Source organism: Notechis scutatus, chromosome 6, assembly GCF_049901735.1.
Source record: "Notechis scutatus isolate UNSWTSFEM ecotype Mainland chromosome 6, rNotScu1.2, whole genome shotgun sequence".
In the NCBI taxonomy this organism is placed as follows: domain Eukaryota; kingdom Metazoa; phylum Chordata; class Lepidosauria; order Squamata; family Elapidae; genus Notechis; species Notechis scutatus.
The window spans coordinates 14,137,226-14,159,848 of record NC_142014.1 but is presented as its reverse complement, the minus strand read 5'-3'; the positions used below and the strand labels follow the sequence as shown (position 1 = coordinate 14,159,848).

Sequence of the window (22,623 nt, the reverse complement as noted above, 5' to 3'; positions counted from 1 at the left end):
GTTGAGGAAGAAAAGTGAAAAGAAAAAAAAATCTAAATAATATAATAGTGTTATAACTTAGAAAGTGAGACATATTCACCAGAATCTATTGAAATGCCCATGGACTCATTTCTACTATTGGTAAATATGATGCATTTAAGAAAAGAAATATAGCTCTGAATCTAAGATAGGAATGGGCAGAAAGTTAAAATGAATAGAAACAGGATCCAATCTTTTCTTGGGATTTTTAAAATTCTGTTCTGTTAACTTTTTTTTAGGGTGAATTACTTGTTTTAGTTAAACTTATGTTATTTGCATAACTCAACAAACATTTTTTCACTCAATTTGAACATGTTTATGTATTATATGTAGTAGGCCAGTGGTGGATAACCTTTTGGGGCTCCTGTGCCGAAAATTGTGCATGCGCTTGTGTGCCAGCATCCAGAAGGCAATGTGCATGCCCCCCATGCCCCCTGCACATGCGTGTGTGATCCTCCCCCTCTCCGCTGCCCTCTTACCTACACTGCACATACATACGTGTTCCAGCAGATTTTTGGCCCGTTTGAGGCCTTTTTTGACCTCCCAGAGGCTTGAGGGAAATGGGCCTGTTTCATCACTTCCGGAATTTTAGGAAATACAGGAAGTGACAAAATAGGCCTGTTTTTCGGCCTCCAAAGGCTGCAGAGGCTTACCTCGAGTCTCTGGGAGCCCAAAAAAGACCTCAAATGGGCCCAAAATCAGCTGGGACCCGCACACATGCACAGTGCAGGTAAGTTTGGTGGGGCTCGCGTGCATCTGTGGCATGCGTGCCATAGGTTCACTTTCACGGTACTAGGCTGAATTCCTGAGAGGGATGACAAAGTGCTATGTTGATGCAATACCTAGTAGCAAATCTAGTTTACTACCATATAAAGTCTGAAATAATATTCGATTATATATTAAATTTGAAAGCCTTTTATTATGAATTCTTTTTGTTTTGTTTAATAATCTCATTCTGTCATATTTTTTCATTCTTAAATATATCTTGCCATAAAACTGAAGCTAAATGTATATTGTGCTTCTTGTCCATTTCTACAAAACTGCAATCATTTTTTTTATTCTAATAGTTTTTATGAGACCTTGCAACTCTAGACACCTTGTAAAAAATTTTATGAATCTCTTGTCTTTTGTTTTCCAGCAAGATAATAACAGATTCCTATGCAATACCAATAATTATATGACTTTCTATACACATGCTACTGTATTAACTTAAAACAAAATATTCATTTTCATTTAAATCTTCTTTAAGAGAAGACACACTTGCGCATAAAACTGTTACAGATACAGTTTCAACAGATAAAAACTTGCTATATTTCAATTCTGGCTCATTTAAATATAAAGAATTGTTCATCTATGTTTGTAAATGCATATATTATGTCCATGAGTGTGTGTGGCATTAGGAATACCCATTTTCAAGTCCAACCTTAGCTACAATGCTCTGAATTGTTTTTTTTAATGATCCATTTGATTGTTTTCTTGGCTGTCAACAGTTTTTCCAGAAGTCACACTAAGGTTCAAAAGTATTAATACTCTTCACATCATGCTTCTTCAAAGTAGTTTTTTGCTTCCATTGAATGTCACAGGAAACATATGCTGTATTCCGATCTTTATAGATATAGGCACACCACAGCACCCAAAATATTCTTCATGTCTGCTCTACAAGTTCAAATTTACTTCTAGACTGTGTGTTTCTTTACTGTGATGGTTGATCCAAAAAGGCAAAAATTATCTACCACTTTTATATCTTAATTATCAATTCTAGGGCAGGTTGTTGTATCTGTTGTCATTAATTTTGTCTTTATATTCAATTCCAATTTTAACATCAAATTAATCCATTTTCCTTAATATATATTCAGCATATACATTAAATGAATAAGGAGACAATATACAATCTTGTCTCATTCTTGATTGATACAATCAAAGGCCTTTCTGTAATCAATGAAGCATGTATTGACTTATTTTGAGAATTCTTGTTATTCTAGCCTTCAACCACTATTTTTAGAAAGCAATATAGCAAGTGAATAATTAATGTTAGATAAAGATGGAGGATAATATAATAATAACAAAGAAAAAAGAAAGTTAACCTGTTCCAGTGTGGGCTTATGCTTACACTACTCACAGATAACATACGTAAATAATGAGATATGCACAAATTCAATGAGTAATTATCTTCGAAGGGGGGGGGGATACTTCTTTGTAAGGCATGCTGCTTCTTCAGTTAAGCAATCTTGGGATTCATGTCCATATATAGGTGGACAATGAACATTAAACATCAAACATCAATTCAATCATCTGTAGATGATAACCTCAGTTTTATTTCCTTTCAAGACTTCTAGGACTTTTACAGTTCTGAATATAACATATTGCAGTATTTTAATACAGTATTACAAATTTTATTGGACATACCATACAACCTGCTGTCAAATTGGCCCTTTGAAATTTATCAAAGCTTTCTCATGATGATGGATGAGATACAGTAAAGTGGACAGATGGCAGACCACAATTGGCTAGAAGATTGTTACTTGGCTTCAAGTAACAAACTGGCAACAATTTCCGAACCCAACTGCTTAACCACATTATCTTCAAAAACGCACCTGAATTAGGTTACCACAACCCTTGACCTGTAAAACAGATATATATATAGATAGATAGATAGATAGATAGATAGATAGATAGATAGATAGATAGAGATATATAGATATAGATATAGATATATAGATATAGATATAGATATAGATATATATAGATATATATCTAGTCTCCTTATGACAATTTCATGGTCTTCTCTAATTTCTGTCAAAATGGTTTAAAATAAGGGTGTCCAACCCTGGCAAGTTTAAGTTTTATGGACTTCAACATCAGAGTTGCTAGCTGGGGAATTTTGGGAATTGAAGTCCACATGTTTTAAAGTTGCCACAGTTGGACACCTCTGCTTTAATGGTTTAGAAGCTAACAAGAAGCGGAAAGGAAGGAAACAAAAAATGGAAGATATTTACATCATTCTCAAGAAATCATACAGCAGCAGGTACAGCTCAGGGGTAGAAACAGCTTGACAGTACATGAATATGCTCCCAAGATCAGTCCTCATAATTTCAAATAGTGCTGAAGGAGTTGCCATTAGAATGCTTGACAAAGCAATGGAAGAAAGCTGATTTGCATATGCATAAGAAATGTTTCTATCAAAATGAACTTTCTGGAAGAAAATGTTGTCTTCTTTATGAATGAAATACAAAATTATTTTGCAAATTCCTGACTAGTGGGAGTAAAGACATAAAACTACCTTTCACTTAGACTTAGTTCACATGCATTTTTCTCTTCTGGCTTGTTACGTATACATTGATATGAATGTTTACATCAGGATGAGCAAGAAATTCAGATTTGAAAGTTTGAGTTCTTATATAGGAGCACCTTTATTATCATGGAATTTTTGCTTCCCCTTTCACAGATAAACACATCAGGACAAAGTTTTTAACATCCCTTCTGCTTCTGCAAAGGTCATCTGAATAATTAGTATGAGCAAAAAATATCATAAATACAATAGGCTACATTAAATTAATCCTATCAAAAGATCTCTAGTTTAGGGCAGCCTTAATTAAGAGCATTCCAGTTTGTGAAAAGAAGCAACTTTATAAGATTGATGCCTTTTTAAGTTGGCTGTTCAATATAATGAATGTAATACAAGCTATAAAGGTAGTATATACTACGGTAATCCATGTTAGGAATCATTAAGCAATTTCAAGGTTAAATTAGGCTGATCGTGGTAGAAATTCAGCTGGTTTTGTGTGATATGTTATAGAATTCAACTAAATCTTCCCTGCTGATAGACAAATTAGTTTGTAAAATCCATTTTTTTCTCCCAACCGCTCAGTATTTTTCTTAAGAGGGCATTAAGGAAAGGAACATTGAGTTAATGCAAGAGATACACTACACAAAATACAAAACTAATTTGAATTAATGTATCTAAAACCTTCCCATGCAATGCAGCAAAAGTTTTTCCTCAAAGTATAAATATTTCAGCAAGCTTATTATGTAACCAGCTGTATCTAAAATGAAAGATACAGATACAGAAGAAATTTCTTTAAGTACTGTATAGCAATTTTTGGAACTACGTCGTTACTCCAAAAATGATTGTGGACATTATTTTTTTGAAAACTGCAAGAAAACTGAAGGTGCAGGCTAGTGTTGTCCCAATTCTGTTATTTTGAAGCCCACAAGGCTTTATCTGATTATAAGACACTAAAATCAGAGTTTACTACCATTTGGAGGATGAAGCATATAAAATCTTAGTATAGAATAGAATATAATTCTTTATTGGCCAAGTGTAATTGGACACATAAGGAATTTGTCTTTACATACAAGGCAGAAAAATATCATAATGTGATAAAAGTGGAAAACAAAATTTGACAAAAATCTACCAATCAGAATCAAGAAAAACACTAACAAATCTTGCTTATCTATCACATGCTCTATTCAGGTCATCTCTCTGTCAGACTCAGTCAAGTTTCTACTTCTCTAAAACTATTAAGTTAGAGCCCGGCCCACTAAAAAGGTGCTAATCCTTGATAAAATACTCAATCACCTCTGGTGTCTCATTTAGGAGAAATGAAATTAGATCTCATGCAATGAATAAAGCAACTTAATGAGAAAATAAAAACTGCCACTTAGAATTTAACAACATAATTCTGTGAGAAACTGAAACACATTCTCCATAGATTCGTGTGAAAAGAATTTTTTTCCCATTAACTAAATTGAAACAAAGCCAAAAGTATGTAGATAAATTGCTGAAGCTAGTTAAAAGCATAGTCAATAGTTTTGCTTTTTAAAGCTCCACTCAGGGATTCTAAAATCCAATTCTCCTTATATAAAAGTTCCATACACTAATTAAGCAAAACGAGTTTCCTTTCAAAATCAACTAAACAGGTTGGAATAAAGTGACATGCTGGATTAAAAATGAGATTTAAAATATTCACAATCTGGGCAAACACACATTAAAAAAGAGCAGCAATTATTGCAGCATATAATTGGGAGGTAGGGAATGAATGGAAATTTCAAATCAATATATCATGGTACTTTATTATGAAGCAAAGTGCCTGCATTAATGTTTCAAAGGTACCATTATACAAAGCCTGATATCTCAAATACTTTTTGAACCTAGAGCTCTATAACCATCATTAAAAGCATTAATATTTTATATGGTACTTTTCAAGAAATATGCAGTTTCCTGTTGATTATAGGTTAAAGAAAAGTATGTTTAGAAAATAAGCTTGAATCATTAACCTACAGATTGATACTAGTATATATATTAACTGCAATGGTATGTTCCAGTAAGTATTTCTTCTGTATTTTAAGAAGTCTTCTCTGTGTTGGAGATGAAATAAAAAAAGATATTTTCTTTTATTCTGAGGAAAAAATGAAACATTTCTTATTTATTATAAGAAAATTGAAACAATGGATTACAAAATAGTATTTGAATAGAAAAATTAATGGAATCAATTGACAGAATGGGAAGATAAATCTGCTCAGATGATCTGATGTTGTTGAAAATAATTTTAAAGAGGCAATCAGAATTAAGTGACATTGGAAATTTTTTATTAAAGAGCTAAAAACATTCTGTTTCAAATAACAATTGTCCAAGGTGCTGTATTACCTAAATAAATTATTTGCTTTCTTTTTAAGTTATCCATGTTCTTGCCTGAGTAGATTGCAAAGAGAGTCACTACCACAAGCTCCTAGATGTTGAATAACTGTATATATAAAGAAAAACATCCTACAGATATCCATAAATCAATAGGTATGATAGTAGCATAATTGGGAGATTATTCTCCCATATGCATGGAAGAAACATAACGAGAAAACATAAGATTCATTGGACTGAATCTTGATCTGTAGTGGCCACAATCTTTTAAGAGATCTTTAGATACAGCACAGTAACTAAAAAAAATGCAGTTCAAAATAAGTTATTTAGCAATATTTAAATTACATAGCAAGTAACCATATGGAGAAATAATTCTTCACAAGGATTATGAGGCAGAGGTTATTTATAATGCTTGAAAGATGACAACAATTTTTTCTCCTGTATTTATACATTCATGCTTTATTTCCCAAAGTGCATTCAATCTCATACACGTGCTATAGACAGCCGCCAAAAATTGATCTTTCCTTTTCTTATTAAAACTCATAGATGTCTAACACTTAAGTCAAGTGACTTAAAATGAACTAAAAACCTCCAAGGAAGAAATTTGGCATAGTATTGGAATTTAGTCTAATGCTCCTAGCTATAAAATATATGACATCAAGCATAATGAAAGCCTATGGGTTATGGAACATATGAAATTTACACAAATCATATTTGTTTTTTCCCCAAACAGCATTCTGATATCACAGTGAAAAGTGTACTACTTTAGTTTAGTAAATACTAAGCACACTTCTACTTATATGAGAACAGAACACTTTATGAAAAACTGTCTTAGAATGAGAAATTCTAGCTTTCCTCAACCTGGTGTCTTCCAGATGTGCTGAATTTAACGGATTCCTAACTAATGCACATATTGAAAAATAGCTGGGAAAGAGTTGGGAATCCCAAAATGAATCCGGGAGCACCAAGTTAAAAGTAAGCTTTGTTATTCTAAAATGAAATCTATAACATATACAGAATAGCATGAATCTGTGATGATGATCCTCAAAATATTAATTTCCCATATTCTCTCTTCTATTCTAGATATACTAGAAAAGTATATCTGCAATATGCTGACTGAACATGTGTTAGTTACACTGAACAGCTGCCTGAACTGAAAATGATTATTTTCCAAGCATGCCTGTCTGTAGTAAGATTGGTTGTATGGTAAGCAATACAAGAATGTTAGCAAATTAGTGTATTAGTTTAACTGAAAACCAATGTATCTCCATGTTCAGTAAGATGGAAATTCTTTGATTCTTTTTCTCACAAGTTTTCCTCAGGAATCTGTGAAGAGGCAAGTCTCTTTAGTAATAATAGAAACATGCGTAGTTTGTTTATCAATCTTTATCAATCTGGAAATTCTACTCTTACATTGAGGCATTAACTAAATGTTAGATCACCTTCATAAAATCCCTGTTATTTCCTTCACAGAAATCACTGTAAAAATGTGCTTTTCTCTAAATGATTTAAATATACACAGATTTTACTCAAACTCAACAAAGGGAAATCAAGGGCACTGTGTAGTATGCAGAAACCAATTAACACACAAAATAAATATTTTTGTCTATACCCGATGCCTGTTAATGTAGTTTAAGATTTGGTTCAACCTGATGCTTCACAATAAGGTAAATCTGTTATCCAAAAATTTGGATAAAATATTCTATTAATAAACAAGCATGTACGATGTAGTAATTATATAATCCAAATATGAAATGTATACACAACAACAATAATAATGATTACTGGGTCAAATGTTTACTGACATTCCCATTTAAAATCATATGTTATATAAATAAAACCTGACTCTCAAAGAATTGTCTTTCTTGAAGTGAGGTGGAAATGAATTTTTTAAAAAAATTATTTGATTTATTCCCTGACATTTTATTCTTGGGAATACTCAAGTCAGCTAAAAAAAATCTTCATTTCTTCATTCTATATTCATAACCTCACTCTATTTATTATTAATACTCAACATAATCTCTACATCAAAATAATTCAGCTATATTCAAACTGCAGGCACCTCGCTATTTTGTATGTTTAAAACATTTATAAAATAGGCAAAGAACATAAAATAACCAAATGTTTTTGGAAGACTATTTCAAACTTCAATTATCTGGCCAACTCAACTGTATCAACTATTTTTTATTTCCCAATCAATATATTATGGAAAAGAACAGTAGGGCTATTAAAGACAAAGGACTGGAAAGCTGATTGTTTTCCTCTCACTCATACTTCTTCCTGATACTATCCTTTTTATGCATACATTTGTGAGCAAAAATGGCAGTAAGGGAAAGTTCAACATATAGTAAATCTGACCACAATCTGTATGGAAATAGTTTTATACAAACCAAAATGAAAAATGGCACAAAACTGTATTTAGTGGCAAGTTAGCAAAGATTTAACCTTGGGAATTTCAAGTATATCCTGATAAATATTCTTCAACAAATATTATGTGGCGAGTTGATACCTTACATTATTTTTAGATACAATTTTACTTGTTCCATGCTGAAGAATATAATTTGTGGGGAAACATAATTCATGCAAAAATGGAAAATAATACATTATCTCTTTTTAAAAGCACTGATTAAGTTACAGTTTTTCACATTTCCCATGCTTTTTAAAATTCTACCGTTACCATTAATCTTCATAGTCTTCACAAGAAAATTGACAGTAGATTAATTTTGGAGAACATCAAAATATTTTAAAATGATTCCGCTTAATATTTGTTCTGTTTCTATAGAATACCTCTCCTCTGCTAAAACATACAAAGGAATAATTTTAAATATTACTAATCCCAATAAAGTATGACAAGCTTAATGTATTACAAATGAATTTTAGTCATCACCCTTAACAAAATGGCAAATGTATAATTTTATCATTGAATGCTAAAGACAGAGCAGACAGCTATAATATATGATATATTTTTCCAAGGCTTTGATGTCTAACCAAATTCTTGTAAACTGTACAGATTAATACAATTCTGTGGATTTAGTTAATATTTTAGTACTGTATTATGCTAAAAATGAAAGTTGTAATTTAAGTGCAAGTTCCATTTAAGTTATGGTATATTAGAGGTTTGTATTCCAAATGAATAATATTCTTTTAATGCTCTAGGTAATTTCAAATCATCCAAAGAGTTGGATAGATTACTTCAAAAGATCTACTAAAGGCAAATGGTTTTTCCACAAGAGTCCAAACAGATGCTAAAAAATAATCCCCAAAGCAAGATCCAAGAATACCCTGCCATGGGGAAATGGTACATATTGCTAAATCCATGTTCTATTAGTAATAATGTATAATTATCATGGTCACTACTTTGATCTCTTTTGGATTATTTTCATTTTACTTTAGATAATATTTCTGAAATGGAAAATGTTATTATAACAAGCAGTTAAGACGTATCCAGGGATCAGATGTTTTCAATAAAATTCTTTATTGGCCACGTGTGGTTGGACACACAAGGAATTTGTCTTGGTGCAAATACTCTCAATATACATAAAAGAAAAGAAACTAAAATAAAGTATCCTCTACATTTTTTCCAAATGATTTCATTCATCTACTCCATCTCAAATGGGCTATCATCACCTACATTTGCAAAGTAACTTCTTTAGAAATATATTTTCACTGTTTTTTTTAAGACAATGGTAAGAACAATATTTTGCTATAAATTTTTTTTAATTAAAAGTGCCAGTGTTTTTGAAAGGGAGGTGTCCATTAATTTTTTTTTAGATTTCTAAGTCCAACTTGCTTTAATGTAAACTATGCTAAAGGATAAATTGTTAAGTGTGACTTCAATAAAATAGATTTCTTGCTTTTTTTTAAAAAAAAGCCATACAGGTAGTCTTTGCCTTATAACAAAGGTCTCATTCTCGCGGCCCGCGGGCCAATTGCGGCCCACAGGGCGATATCCTGTGGCCCCCGCCGTGATATGAAAGTATAATATTAGTGTATAATATAAATATAAAGTATAATATAAAGTATAATATTATGCAGCCCAGCCTCACCCAGACTCTGCCTCCAGCGGCCCCCAGGTAAATTGTGTTTGAGACCCCTGCCTTATAACCACCATTGGAGCCAGAAATTTGGTCATATGTGGTTATAGTTGTAAATCAAGGCACACCCACATGACTGGATATATTTTTCTGACATTTTTCAAGGTGGTTGTTAAATGAATAGCATAATTGTAAAGTGAGCAGGTGTTTTTTGCAGAAAACTGGCAAAAAATGCCAGGAAGCAGCAAAAACATAATTACAAGCTGGAGGTCAAGTGCCTGAAGGCCCGTTATATGACTATTGTGGGGAGGAATAGAAGTAAAATTTTTACGACAACCCAAGTTGCTTTACAGGCCATACAGTAGCCATCCTCACACCATTATAGTGGCGCAGTGGTTAGAGTGGAGTACTGCAGGCTACTTTTGCTGAGTACCGGCTTCCTGCAATTTGGCAGTTCGAATCCCACCAGGCTCAAGGTTGACTCAGCCTTCCATCCTTCCGAGGTGGTAAAATGAAGACTCAGATTATTGGGGGCAATATACTAACTCTATAAACCCCTTAGAGGGGGCTGTAAAGCACTGTGAAGTGGTATATGTCTAAGTGCTATTGCTATTGTTATTGTAACTCTGAACAGTCATAAATTGTCGGTTGTAAATTAAGGACTACCATTACATTATTTACAGCCTTGTATGCAATGCTATGCTTGCCTTTTTAAACAGTTGTAACATCACAACCAGGAGTTCAGCAATTACTACTTTTACCAAGCTACAGCCCTTGATATAGGATAACATTGTTTTTTTAAAAAAAGCCTATTTTGTCTTTACAGAGATATCAGCATTACAAACAGTTAGATGATGTATAATTAATTTAAAAACTTATTTAATTAAAAACTTATAACTACATTGCAATCATGTAAGTCTTGAAGAGAGATAATTAAACCGTTTATCTTTGAAGCAATAAATGATATGGGAAACAAACAATGAAATTCAAGAAAGCAGTGTGGTATTTTTCTCTTTTAACACCAGATGTGAACTTAAATTAATTAAATTATGTGATATAAAACATTTTGAAGTTATTTGCTTCTTTAAACTTAATGGGACTAATGTTTTAAGAAACGTGACTATTGAATAATGTCATTTTATAATATAGTGCTATACAATATAGAATACACAATATAGTTTCACCTATCATTCAAATATGGATTTGCATTTATTTGTTTTAATATATATAACATATATTGTATCAAATTGCATTTCATAAGTGTACAAAGTTTATGTGATAAACTTTCAATCATTATAGAACTCCTCATTTAGATAGCATATCGATAAAGTGTCTTATTTTCAACTATTCAAAGTGATTGCCTCCAACAGTTAAGACAACTAAGATAGAACTTATTAATATTAAAGTGTATATACTTTCAAGTATTCAAAGTGCTAATATACAGTATATTAAAATATTGCCAGAGATATAGGAGGGAGAAGGATCATTATTAAGACTACTTAATCAATTCATGGCCAAGAAAATAAAAGCGAATCAGGTAAAGTGTTGCTTTATTTCCAGTCTTTTATTTACTGTGTTACACTAGTTCTTTCACTTAGGATCTAGTCCTCAATATGCTTTCCTGAGACTAAGAGCAACTGAATTATATTTTAAGTTTCTTAAACCATAATTAAGTTTCCATGGTGGCACAATGTTCAGAATGCGATATTGCAGGCCAGCTCTGCCCAGAGCCAGGTGTTCGATCCTAACCGCCTCAAGCTTGACTCACCTTTCATCCTTATTATAATTTTATGAGGAAGTCTTCTTTGTGCTAGATGCCTTACTAAGGGCTGTGGTGGCACAGTGGTTAGAATGCAGTACTGCAGGCTACTTCTGGTGACTGCCGGCTGCCTGCAATTTGGCAGTTCGAATCTCACCAGGAACAAGGTATACTAAATCTTCTATCCATCCGAAGTCAGCAAAATGCGAACCCAGGTTGTTGGGGGCAATATGCTGACTCTATAAACTGCTTAGAGAGGCTGTGAAGCATTATAAAGTGGTATATAATTCTAAGTGCTATTGCTATTCTTTAAAACTTATTCAGTATTATCCAAGGGGAAAAAAATCAACTGTAGAGTGACCAGAATTGACTGATCTAGTAATCTCCTTACTAGGTTCCCAACATTTTTTATAATGTAAAGTCAGATTGAAAACAAAAAATTAAAGCAAATAAAGGAGAATATTTGTAGCTTAGGGTTCAAATGAGGGGTCTCTGAACTTGGTTATTTTCTTGCAAATGTTTCATTATTGAAACTAGGTAACATCATCAGTGTTATCAGAAAACACCAAGCTCAGAGAACACCAAGGACCTCTCAAAAATTAAAATAAAATATACTGCTGTAGTTGTTTATCTCTCTATCATTCACTTTGTCATTCACAAAACAGGAACATGAATTATGCTTTTGAATGACCTCCATTTCATTCTGCCTGTCTTTAAAATTAGAGTTTATTTATTAGAGTTTATTTATCATAATAGCTATCAGGGAGGAAACATGAAACTAGCCTTGGCAGTTGTGAATCTGTCTTATGGCAGGCGGATTGTAGGGTCACCATTCCTGAAAAGGGCACTGGAATACTCTGGACTTAAGCTCTGGACTGAGCCATACTCGACAATTCTTACCCAGTCTCTTCTTGGGGAACGTTGTTAAGGGTTGCTGAGGGTCAGCAGTTACAAGGATTTCGTAAGAAATTATATGGAAGCTTTTGTACAATTGAATGGGTGGACTGAAGAATTACTACACAGTACTTAAAGTGGTCATTAAAATTTCCATACATACTTTCCAGAATCCTTTTAATAAAATAGTAAATCATTAGGATCCTCTTTGCCCAAGGCTACATTGAGGATTCATGGTTGAAATTACCTCCAAAATTGTACGAGAGCACAAAGCAGACATTCAGTCAGGAATCTGCAAAATTTTAGCTGATGTATTTATTGTAATAATCTCCAAACTATGTGCAAAGGCAGCTGGTTCAGATACCAGATAATTCTTGTATACATCCGTATTAGAGTGGCTGAACACATTATACCAAATCCAGCAGTGCAGCAGAATTTTGCAACCTCCGGTACAAAATGCCTGAAAAAAGGCAGACCAAAATCCAAATCTTATAGAAATATGACAGCAACTTCTCCTGTGGCTAAGTTTGTTGGCATCACAATTGGGAACCTTTAATTGGGAAGTTTGATTTTTGTCACGGTTGTCTCAGTTTTTATACAACTACCATGCAGATTATATTGTCAACAAGAACAAAGCCCTCATCTGCCATCATCAGGCTTCTGTATTGTGTCCGTCTGTGAGTCAGACTTTTAAAGTGGTTTCAGATTTAAATTTGGGGCAGCCTATTGCTGTGCCAGAATGTAAGTACATGTAAGTACCCGAAAACTTAAGATATATATGAATATATATATATATATATATATATATATATATATATATATATATATATATATATATATATATATATATATATATATATATATATATATATATATATTTTCTGAGGTTCTCGTGGGTATTTGTATGTTGATCTTTGTTATTCGGGTTTTCTCCCACGTAAGATTGGAAGTATCTAGGCCAGGGATCCCCAACCTTTTGACGCCGCGGCCCGGTTCCGGCATCAGCTGGGCGCCGCGCCGGTCGGCGTCAACTGGGCGCCGCCATCTTTTATGATGAAAGGCGCTTCCGGTGGCGTCACGGAAGCACTGTTTCGTCAAAAGATGCTGGCCAGCGCTTCGGTGAGCTTTTTCGGGTAGAAATGGCTTTCTCCCAGAAAAGCTCACCGAAGCATAGCCACCATCTTTTATGAAGCGCTTCGGTGAGCTTCTACCCGGAAAAGCTCACCGGAGCGCTTTTTACCAAAAAGATGGCGGTGCCCAGCAACCAGCGCCCGGTAAGGCTTGGGACCCTGATCTAGGCAACGTTTCGATGAAGTCTCATTCATCATCTTCAGGCTTGTGTCTTCCGCTCTGTGCTTCTCAGAGTGATGAAGCACAGAGCGGAAGACACAAGCCTGAAGATGATGAATGAGACTTCATCGAAACGTTGCCTAGATACTTCCAGTCTTACGCGGAGAAAACCCAAATAACCAAAGATCTATATATATATATATATATATATATATATATATATATATATATATATATGTATATGTATATGTATATGTATATGTATATGTATATGTATATGTATATGTATATGTATATGTATATGTATATGTATATGTATATGTATATGTATATGTATATGTATATATATATATATATATATATATATATATATATATATATATATATATATATATATATATATAACACATGATCAATACAGAAGCCTGATGATGGCAGATGAGATTCTGCCAAAACGTTGCTACAACTTTAAAAGCACAACTACAATGACGTGGGAAAATACCTGAGCAAAGCTGAATACCATACATACATACATACATACATACATACATACAGGCAGACCAAAATCCAAATCTTTTAGAAATATGACAACAACTTCTCCTGTGGCTAAGTTTGTTGGCATCACAGGAACCTTTAATTGGGAAGTTTGATTTTTGTCACGGTTGTCTCAGTTTTTATACAACTACCATGCAGATTATATTGGGCAAGTCTTGATTCTTATTTTGCAACATATCCCATTGTCTGATTCATCGGGTCACATGTGAGCCAGCCTCTCTTCCTTTTTCTTTTTTGGAAAAAGAAAGAGGAAATAGTACCCTGCAATCTAGCTGTCAGGTTGCCAGTGACTTAATGGCCATTACTGTGAAGAGATTCTTTGCCATATATATGGGGGGAGAAAAAAAGTCAGGGTATCATTGGGCCTTTGAAGGATAATAATGTGGTTTTACCCTGCAATTAAATCAGTGCAAATGTACAATTATACTACCAGATTCAGCTGCAACCTTTCAGTTATACAAATGCAGCTGAAGTCCCATGTTTAAAAAGAAAATCTATTGAAGGAGAACAATCCTTTGTTTAATTTGCAGCTTTAAAGTTCCTTCTCAAATACAAAAGTTGTAGAATTTGGGCAGAAAACTAGACATGACTGTTAAAGACTGCCACGTGCTATTCTGCTTCCCACAACAGATCACAATTGGTTTCCACACATGTTCCATTAAAAATCTCCAGCAAGGCTTCCCTGGCGTTATCACATCCATCAATATTCTGAGAAAACACGCTCGTGTAAGCAGAAAATAAATCTCCACCAGAAACATTTTAAAAATAGAACTACTACTGGGATTTCATTCACATTGTCAGCAAGAAAGGATTTTGCAAAACTTTTGTTTATGAAGCTTTCCACTCTTTCCCTACCATATTTTAAAAGTAACAAGTTGAATCATGACTGTTAAAGATATATTCATGCAATTAAAAAATTACACAGAAAGGACAATAAATGGAAGGGCATTTTACATACAAAAGACAACTGGTAGTAGCTGAAACATCTAACTTTTTAGATTACTGGCTTTTCTGCCTGTAATTTTTACTCAGCTATTTCTCTCTGTAAGTATGCTGTATGTTTTAATTTGTTCTCTGACTGATATGGTTTGATTTTCTTCCAGATATTCAATAATAATCAGGAAGTAGATCTTTACATTATTAATCAACCTTGAGGCAAACTAAAAAGGTAGACATACTTAAGTCTCTCTCTCTCTCTCTCTCTCTCTCTCTCTCTCTCCCCCCCTTTCTCTTTCTGTGTGTGTGTGAGAAAGAGAGACAGCATATGCATACAAAAATCAGGTCATATTAAAAGAAAATACTATGTTCTACAGTAACTCATCATTTTATCTGGGCATCAGAAAGAAAGGAAGAAACTCTCGGAAAAGAAAATAATAATTGTTTTTTATTGATGAGAAAAAATGAAGTAAATTGAGAAACTATCTTATCCTTTCATACTGTAATAAATAATCAGTCTAATTCAGGAGAAGCTGAAGCTTTCCCAACAGTATATATGTTTCTTTCATTTTTCTAGTTTATATGCACAGACCTTTGGATCATGAATAAATGTGTTTCCTGCATCTAATGAACTGCAATATTAAAGCATGAATTGCAACTCTTTAACTAGTTCTAGTTCCTCTTACCAATACTAAATATTCGGTTAATTTAAAAAAAAACATTGTAATCTTTGTTAAGCCTGGATTCCCCAACGGGTGTTAAGGAAAACAAACTAAACAGAATGTGCAGCGAAGTCAGATAGGAAGACAGGTAAATGTGTGAGATAAGTTTTCTAGTTAACACGCAGTAAAAATACAGATACGCTTGTGCTATCAAAATTATAATTTATTCCATTTTAAGAATTATAGCATAGTCATTATAAACAGTCCATTAGTCATATACCAAATTCAGTCAAGTCTTGTCAAGGATACTCTAATTGCAAAGTCCGTGTCGAATAGCCAGTGTCAGTACACATATAATAAATCTGTCCAAAACTTATCTTCTCCCCATTGAGAAATATCTTCAAAGTAATCCAACACTTCTTCTCCTCCCGATCCAGCAAGAATGCAGTCTTCAATAAGCCAGCCAGTAAGAGCCAGAGAGTGCTTTGCTGCTTATATAGTACTTTTACAGCTGCACCCTTAATTACATTCCTTTAGCTTAAAGTCACATACACTTTATCTGACAAACCATGATTCATCATTTTATTATCTTTACCCAAAACAGTTAGGGTAAAACAATGTTATCCCTAACAATCTTCACTGTTTTAATATGCACCGTATCAAAATAGTTTTTACTTTGAAAGCTGTATGATTGCAAAAATGACTTTTGTAGACCAGTTCTTTCCAAAAATCAAGATGTCATAGGAATACATAATAAATGTAACAAATTTGACATAAAAGCTCCTTTTATATTGCATTAGGGCGAAAAATGTGTGCCAAAAGGCAAATATTCTACTTCACGAAAGTTACTACAGTCATAATTCACAGATAGGTTTTTTTCTCCAGTAAAAAAAGGTATTTGCATATGTTTGAACTCAAATAGTGGAATTATTTACTATACAGTACATAGAAAATTAGTGACTTCATTTCAAAGCAAGATTTCCATTTTTCAAACATCCACCATACCTCATTGCTCTGCATATTTTCAGACTACTTTAAATCCCATAACACATTGTCCTTCTTTAATAGTTTCCATACAAAATGCGAATAAATCTACTGACTATTTCTATGTCCTCTCTACAATTCTATAGGGAATCTCCCACAGTAGCTAAGTGTTTTGTTCGCCTGTTGAATTTTCATTCTGTTCCTAGAGTAGGCAATCTTGCTAGCTTCTCTTGGGACCTATTCCTTTTCCATAATTAGAAAAAAAGAAATTTCTTCATTAGTTAGATGTGTCATAATAACCACCATAAACTTATGTTCCAATATTAATGAAAATAAGCGTAAAGCTTTTAAAATGAAATACACAAGGTCTGGAGCAATGGAAAAAAAGAAAAGGTGATTGCAATAAGATTGTTAAAACACTGCAAAAAGGTAATGGATGTTATGTTGACTAATAAGTTCGAATTGAACAAGGATGTTTAGAGGTCCAGTCCGTTTCTTCTGCTTTGATGATTTCCGATGTTTTCTCAAAGTCAAAACTTCTTCCCTGCTTCTCCTAACAACTCCCATCAGCAATTCCCAGGTGAAATATTTTAGTAGAGCTCATTGGGTCTGAAAATACATAATTAATGCCTTCTTTTCTCCACAGCAGAAAAGGGAAACACCCCCCCATAAAATGCCAACTAATTTTCACAAGCTATTAGGCAGATTAAGCAAATCTAATGGTTAAAATAATTCATTTCAGTAAGGATTAATCAAAATATTAAATGAAATAACCTTGAGAAACTGGCTTTTATTTTATCCTTATCCTTTACCATGAGATTTGGATAATGAATGTAATAGAGTCCTTTAAATTTCAAGGGGCTTACATTTGACAATATTACACTACAATATGTTATTTCCCTACTAAGTTTCACTATTGTTAATATGCAGGTCCGTTTGCAGTCATGATGCTTACCAGAAAACAGTACATTGTACCATGAGAATCTGATGCCGACAATGTTCTGTTATTATTTTAAAAGCAACAAAAACTATTTAAAAAAAGACTGCATGGGACATGAATTGAATTTTAGTTCCTCTAAAATGCAAATGAAAATAACCCAGGGAATCAATCTAATTATGAGAATAATATCATATTGTGGAGACTTTCTGGAATGCATTTGCAGCATAGGCTTTTAAACTGATCATATTGGTCATGTAGTAGCAAATTATAAAATTCGAACTCTTCCGAGCATTACAGTTACTTTTGCATTTTCTGGCTCCTTCTCAGCTGTCGCTCAGAACTCCATAATCACTGAACATAATTAGTGCAATGAGCTTTTTTGGGGGGGAAGGTGTTCTCACTTCAAGATTGTTTTTAAACATGGAATCTGATGTAAGCTTATACCGTGTTTCTCATATAATAAGGCTGGGTCTTATTTTTTTTTGAGCCTCGAAAAAATGGCTAGGCCATCTTTTCGGGGGTGACTTAATCCTCCCCCCTTGCATCTTCGGGCGGGCGGCGACGGCTTGGATGTTGACCTCGGTGTTGGTGGGGCACTTCGTATCGGGGTCAACGCAGGCAGCACCATATCCGGGTGTGCAACAAAAGTACTTCCTAACGGCAAGCCCCCCCCCCACCATTCCCCACCATTTCGCATGTTTTAATATAGGCCTTAATTTGGGGGGAGGGGCTTAATTTCATTTCATGCCTATAAAACATGCTGGGACTTCCTATTGGGGGAGGCCATATTGTTGGAGAAACAGGGTAGTACCTTGGTGGAAGTAGGTCCTCACTTGTTTAGAGAACACTAGGAAGTATAGATTTTAAAATAATGACTATCCATCCTTTCTGTAAAAGAGATTACATCTAAGGAATTTGCTAAATGCAACTTAGTTTGCTTAAAAAAAATTGGGTTTTTTGTGTGTGTGTGTTTGAATTAGTTTTGATTCCTGGTGATTGGACAAGTGTCTGGAGTTTTCCTGGCAAAATTCAACAAGCGGTTGTCACTACATCTTTCTTAGGACTGAGAGAATGATGGGCCCAAGGCCACCCAGACAGCCTTGTGCCTAAAGTGTGTGTTGGGAGGGAGTTAGAGGGAGGGAGGGAGGTGTCAAGAGGGAGGTGGAGCGTAGAGCCCCTGCACAGCAGGAAATAACATGGATCTCACCTCCCCCAGAATCTCTGAAATCTTCTTCTGTCTGTTCCCGAGAGAATGCTGTCTGGCCAGATGGTTGTAAATAGGCAAGCAGCAATAAAGAAGTAAAGTTTGGTCAGTTCATGGTGTCATTCTGGTTCCTTGTGCCTGAAGGTAGGACTAAAACTTATGGCCTCCTTGTTTCTAGCAGATGTTTTAACCAATGCATCAATGTGGCTCTCTGCTGAAGAATTTAGCCTTCTACCATCTCAATGCTTCATCCTTATTATTATTTTTTTAATAGGAACCAGTTGTACAGGTCATTAATGTATTAAGTCAATTCTGGCTTAATTCTACTTCATTCAGCATAGTAATTAAGTAATACTAAGCAATGACTGACTTGAATGTAGATGACTTAATGATGCAGGAAGGGTCAAAGTTATTTTCTAAACAAATATGCCTTCTGTAAGGTTTCTTCCAGCACAGTAGAGTATATTGGAAAATGAATGTATCTGTTTGTTTATTTACATTCATTCATTCATTCATTCATTCATTCATTCATTCATTTTTCTATAACTGCCCAACTAAACAAAGTGACTCTAAGCAGCTCACAATTCTAAAACAATTTAAACAATTAAAAAACACACATTAAAACAATAAAACATCACAAAACAAATAAATACAAACATCAGCTATGATGTTTAATCCACTAATAGTAAAGCCAAGGAACAGGATCCTTAACACATTCTGAGCCCAGGGCCCAGATACATAGCCAAGTTTTTAGAGCTTTGCAAAAAGCCAACCGAGTGATGGAATCTGAAAATCTTTTTCTATAGCTAGAAGAATATCTGCATAGTAGAGATGAATAAATAACATGTAGAGAGTAAGGAAGAAGATTTGATGGAAACAGCCAAGAACCGTTAGCTAGACCAAAGGATTCAACATTTTTTAATCATTGGGAAACAAGGTAATATTCAGAAGGAACAGACAGATGCTTTCCTGATTTATCTTGGTATAATAAAGGAGGTGGGAAGAAGTGTAGCCCAGCCCAGTTTTTCTATTACAAAGATTCTATTACAACCTATCACAACAAAAATAGTTCTAATGTTCGTTTGGAACTGATCTTCTGGTCTAATCTACCAACTGATGGAAAGTTAACTAATTTGCTTTGTTAATGGGCAAATTGAAATCTTTAGTATTTGCTGTGAGGTTTGTTTCTTGCAAAATGGATAGTCTGGGCAGTTGCACATTCACAACATGGTTGGTTATTGGTCAGGTCACAATCTTTAGAGAGCTTCGGGATGTCTGCTACTGCTTGGCCTCCCCTCCTCAGAGAGATGGGCATACTGCCTAACAAAGAACCAGGATCCACTCATCCATCATTTTAATTTTCTAAGAACAGCTCTGCCAGGCATTCTTGCAAACAAATTGATTCTAAAAATGGACTGCTTGTTCTGCAGCATGCCAACTTCTAATTTAGTATTGTTAACCCAAAGTATTTAAATAAAGTAACATTTTTTAAAAAAAAAATTAGGGAGCAGGAATTATCTGAAGTACACTAGTAGCCCCCACCACCAAGTTTCCTAACCTTGAAACAGGTGGTAGATAAAATGTCTATGTGAATAATGTTCACAACATTAATTTATAATTTGCATTTGGACTTTGTTTGTTCAAAGTCTAAATAATCCTTTTTATATAGGATGAAGTAATTAATATTGTTAGCCCCACCAGCATTTATTCATCACAACAACCCTATGAGGAAATGATTGGATTAAAGTCAGAACTTCATGATAGATCAGTGATTTCAATCCACTCTCCTGAATCTAATCTAGCATTCAGCCTACTGTAACACACTGCTAACCACTGCCGGCGTTTGTTGTTCTGTGGCTCCTCAAGCTACAAAAAGAGGTTTAAAATATCTGAAATTGGCATCAAACTGAAAATGTGAAAGTGACTTTTAAAAATAAAGACCACACGTAGCAGCTTCTATGACATTATTCTGGTCACGCAGCCTTCAAAGTACAAAATGTTAAACCTTGGTTCCCTTCATTTAACCACATTGTCTGAATCTAGATTCCATAATTAAATTTTCTCTCGTTTTTGCTTTTCAGGTGTCTGTAAATTAGAGGCAGATGTTTTCATCAAATTATTCCCAAGGGAAAGCTTAAACCTCTGCTCAGTACCTATGCTAAAACAAAAAGCATTTCATTTGCAGCTGGTTATGTGCATCGTGACAGAATCCACTTGCCTATTAACAAGTAGGAATGCCAAATCCACTTACGGTTTTTCATAGTGTTGTTTCATTTCTCTTCTTGCTGCTGTCTCTATTGTAAGATTCTCCTTGTTTTTCAACAGGACTCATTTCCTAAAAAGGTTTGATTTATGGTCATTAATAAATTAATGGCCATCTAGCTCAGGGATCTCCAACCTTGGCAACTTTAAGCCTGGAGGACTTCAACTCCCAGAATTCCCCAGCCAGGTTGGACACCCCTGTGCTACATGGCAGCACGTAGCTGACCTTGAAAGGCTAACTAGGGTCGTTTAGTATGAGGGGGTGGGAAACTACCAGGGAATACCAGGTCTGTAGGCTAGACTCAGAATTTAAAACCATCATAGAAATTAGCAGAAACAAATCATTCTCATACTGTCATCAAGAAAGTCAATGGAGTTTCTTAAAGAAGGCACTGATTCCACCCCCACTCCTCCCCAAATATAGCTGGTAGTTGTAAATTAAGAATAGGAACGTCAACCTAGAACTGAGGCAAACAGAGCAAAATTTCAAAATCTCCTTATTAGTTTAAGACTCACCAGACAAAAAGGAACATACAAACAAGGACCTTCTTGTGAACTAGATGAACTTTTTGTTCATGTTGTTTAAAAGCATAATTACGCATAAAAAGATAATAGCTACTCTGTGAGATTGATTCTTTCAGCCAGGGAACTGTGCCAGCATCATTCAGGTAAACTATGCCAAGCCTTAGTGCTACAATGAAATATGTTAATTGCTCCAAAATCCATAGGATTAACTATTTTCTTGCCTGATAATACAACATCATGTTTATGCTAAAATGTAGCTGCTGTTCAATTGTCTGTGGAGTTAATGGAGGGTTTTCATTAAACTACTCTTGCAACCATTTGTGATCAATACAACTTTCTGCTTCTTTGGAACTTCTCCCTGTGGGTGTTTGTAGCAGGTAGACTGATACCAAACTTCCTCATCCCACCTCCTTCAGTGATCCTGAATCGGTTCACTCCATATTTGCATGCTAGTCTGCCGTCAAATCTTTAACCATCCCAACTTCCCATATAAAACAACACATTCTTCCTAACTCTTTTGCTGCTCTCAAGTTATCGCTAGAAGTGCAATTTTCATTATCACAAGATGGCAGATTTTATTTTTTTTCATTTTGCCACACTTTGACAAACTCATTTTCCATTGTTTATAGACGCCCACATTAACAATTGTGGGCTTGTTTAGTATATTCTGTCTTTTATATTGGAACTCAAGGCAATAAACACTCTTCTCTTCCTATTTCCACTCAACAATCATTGAGGAGTGATGGACTGGATCTTTTGACAAGAAACTAATATACAAGGAAATGACTACCATAATACTTAGCTTATAGTGATTCAGAGTTGTTAAACTGTGGGAAGGTAGTAATGTAATAAACAAGCAAAGAAATAAATTCACCAAACATGTCAAGATGGTTACAAAATGTGGAAATGGCAATTCAGTGACTTT

At 34.3% G+C, this 22,623-nt stretch overlaps 1 protein-coding gene across 8 annotated transcripts in view; it reads right to left on the bottom strand.

The window, feature by feature from the left end:
* Positions 1 to 22,623, bottom strand: part of PLXNB2 (plexin B2) — a 357,594-nt gene that overhangs the window by 219,654 nt on the left and 115,317 nt on the right. For 4 of the 8 annotated variants that reach the window (XM_087969402.1, XM_087969400.1, XM_087969407.1 and 1 more), the window contains exon 3: positions 21,163 to 21,246. The exons of the other annotated variants lie outside the window; for them this stretch is intronic. Coding sequence is in view for 2 of the 4 variants with exons in the window: in XM_087969400.1 (XP_087825526.1) it covers positions 21,163 to 21,185 (23 nt within the window). In the remaining 2 variants the exon portion in view is untranslated. The remainder of the gene's footprint in view (positions 1 to 21,162; positions 21,247 to 22,623) is intronic. 8 annotated transcript variants of the gene reach the window in all.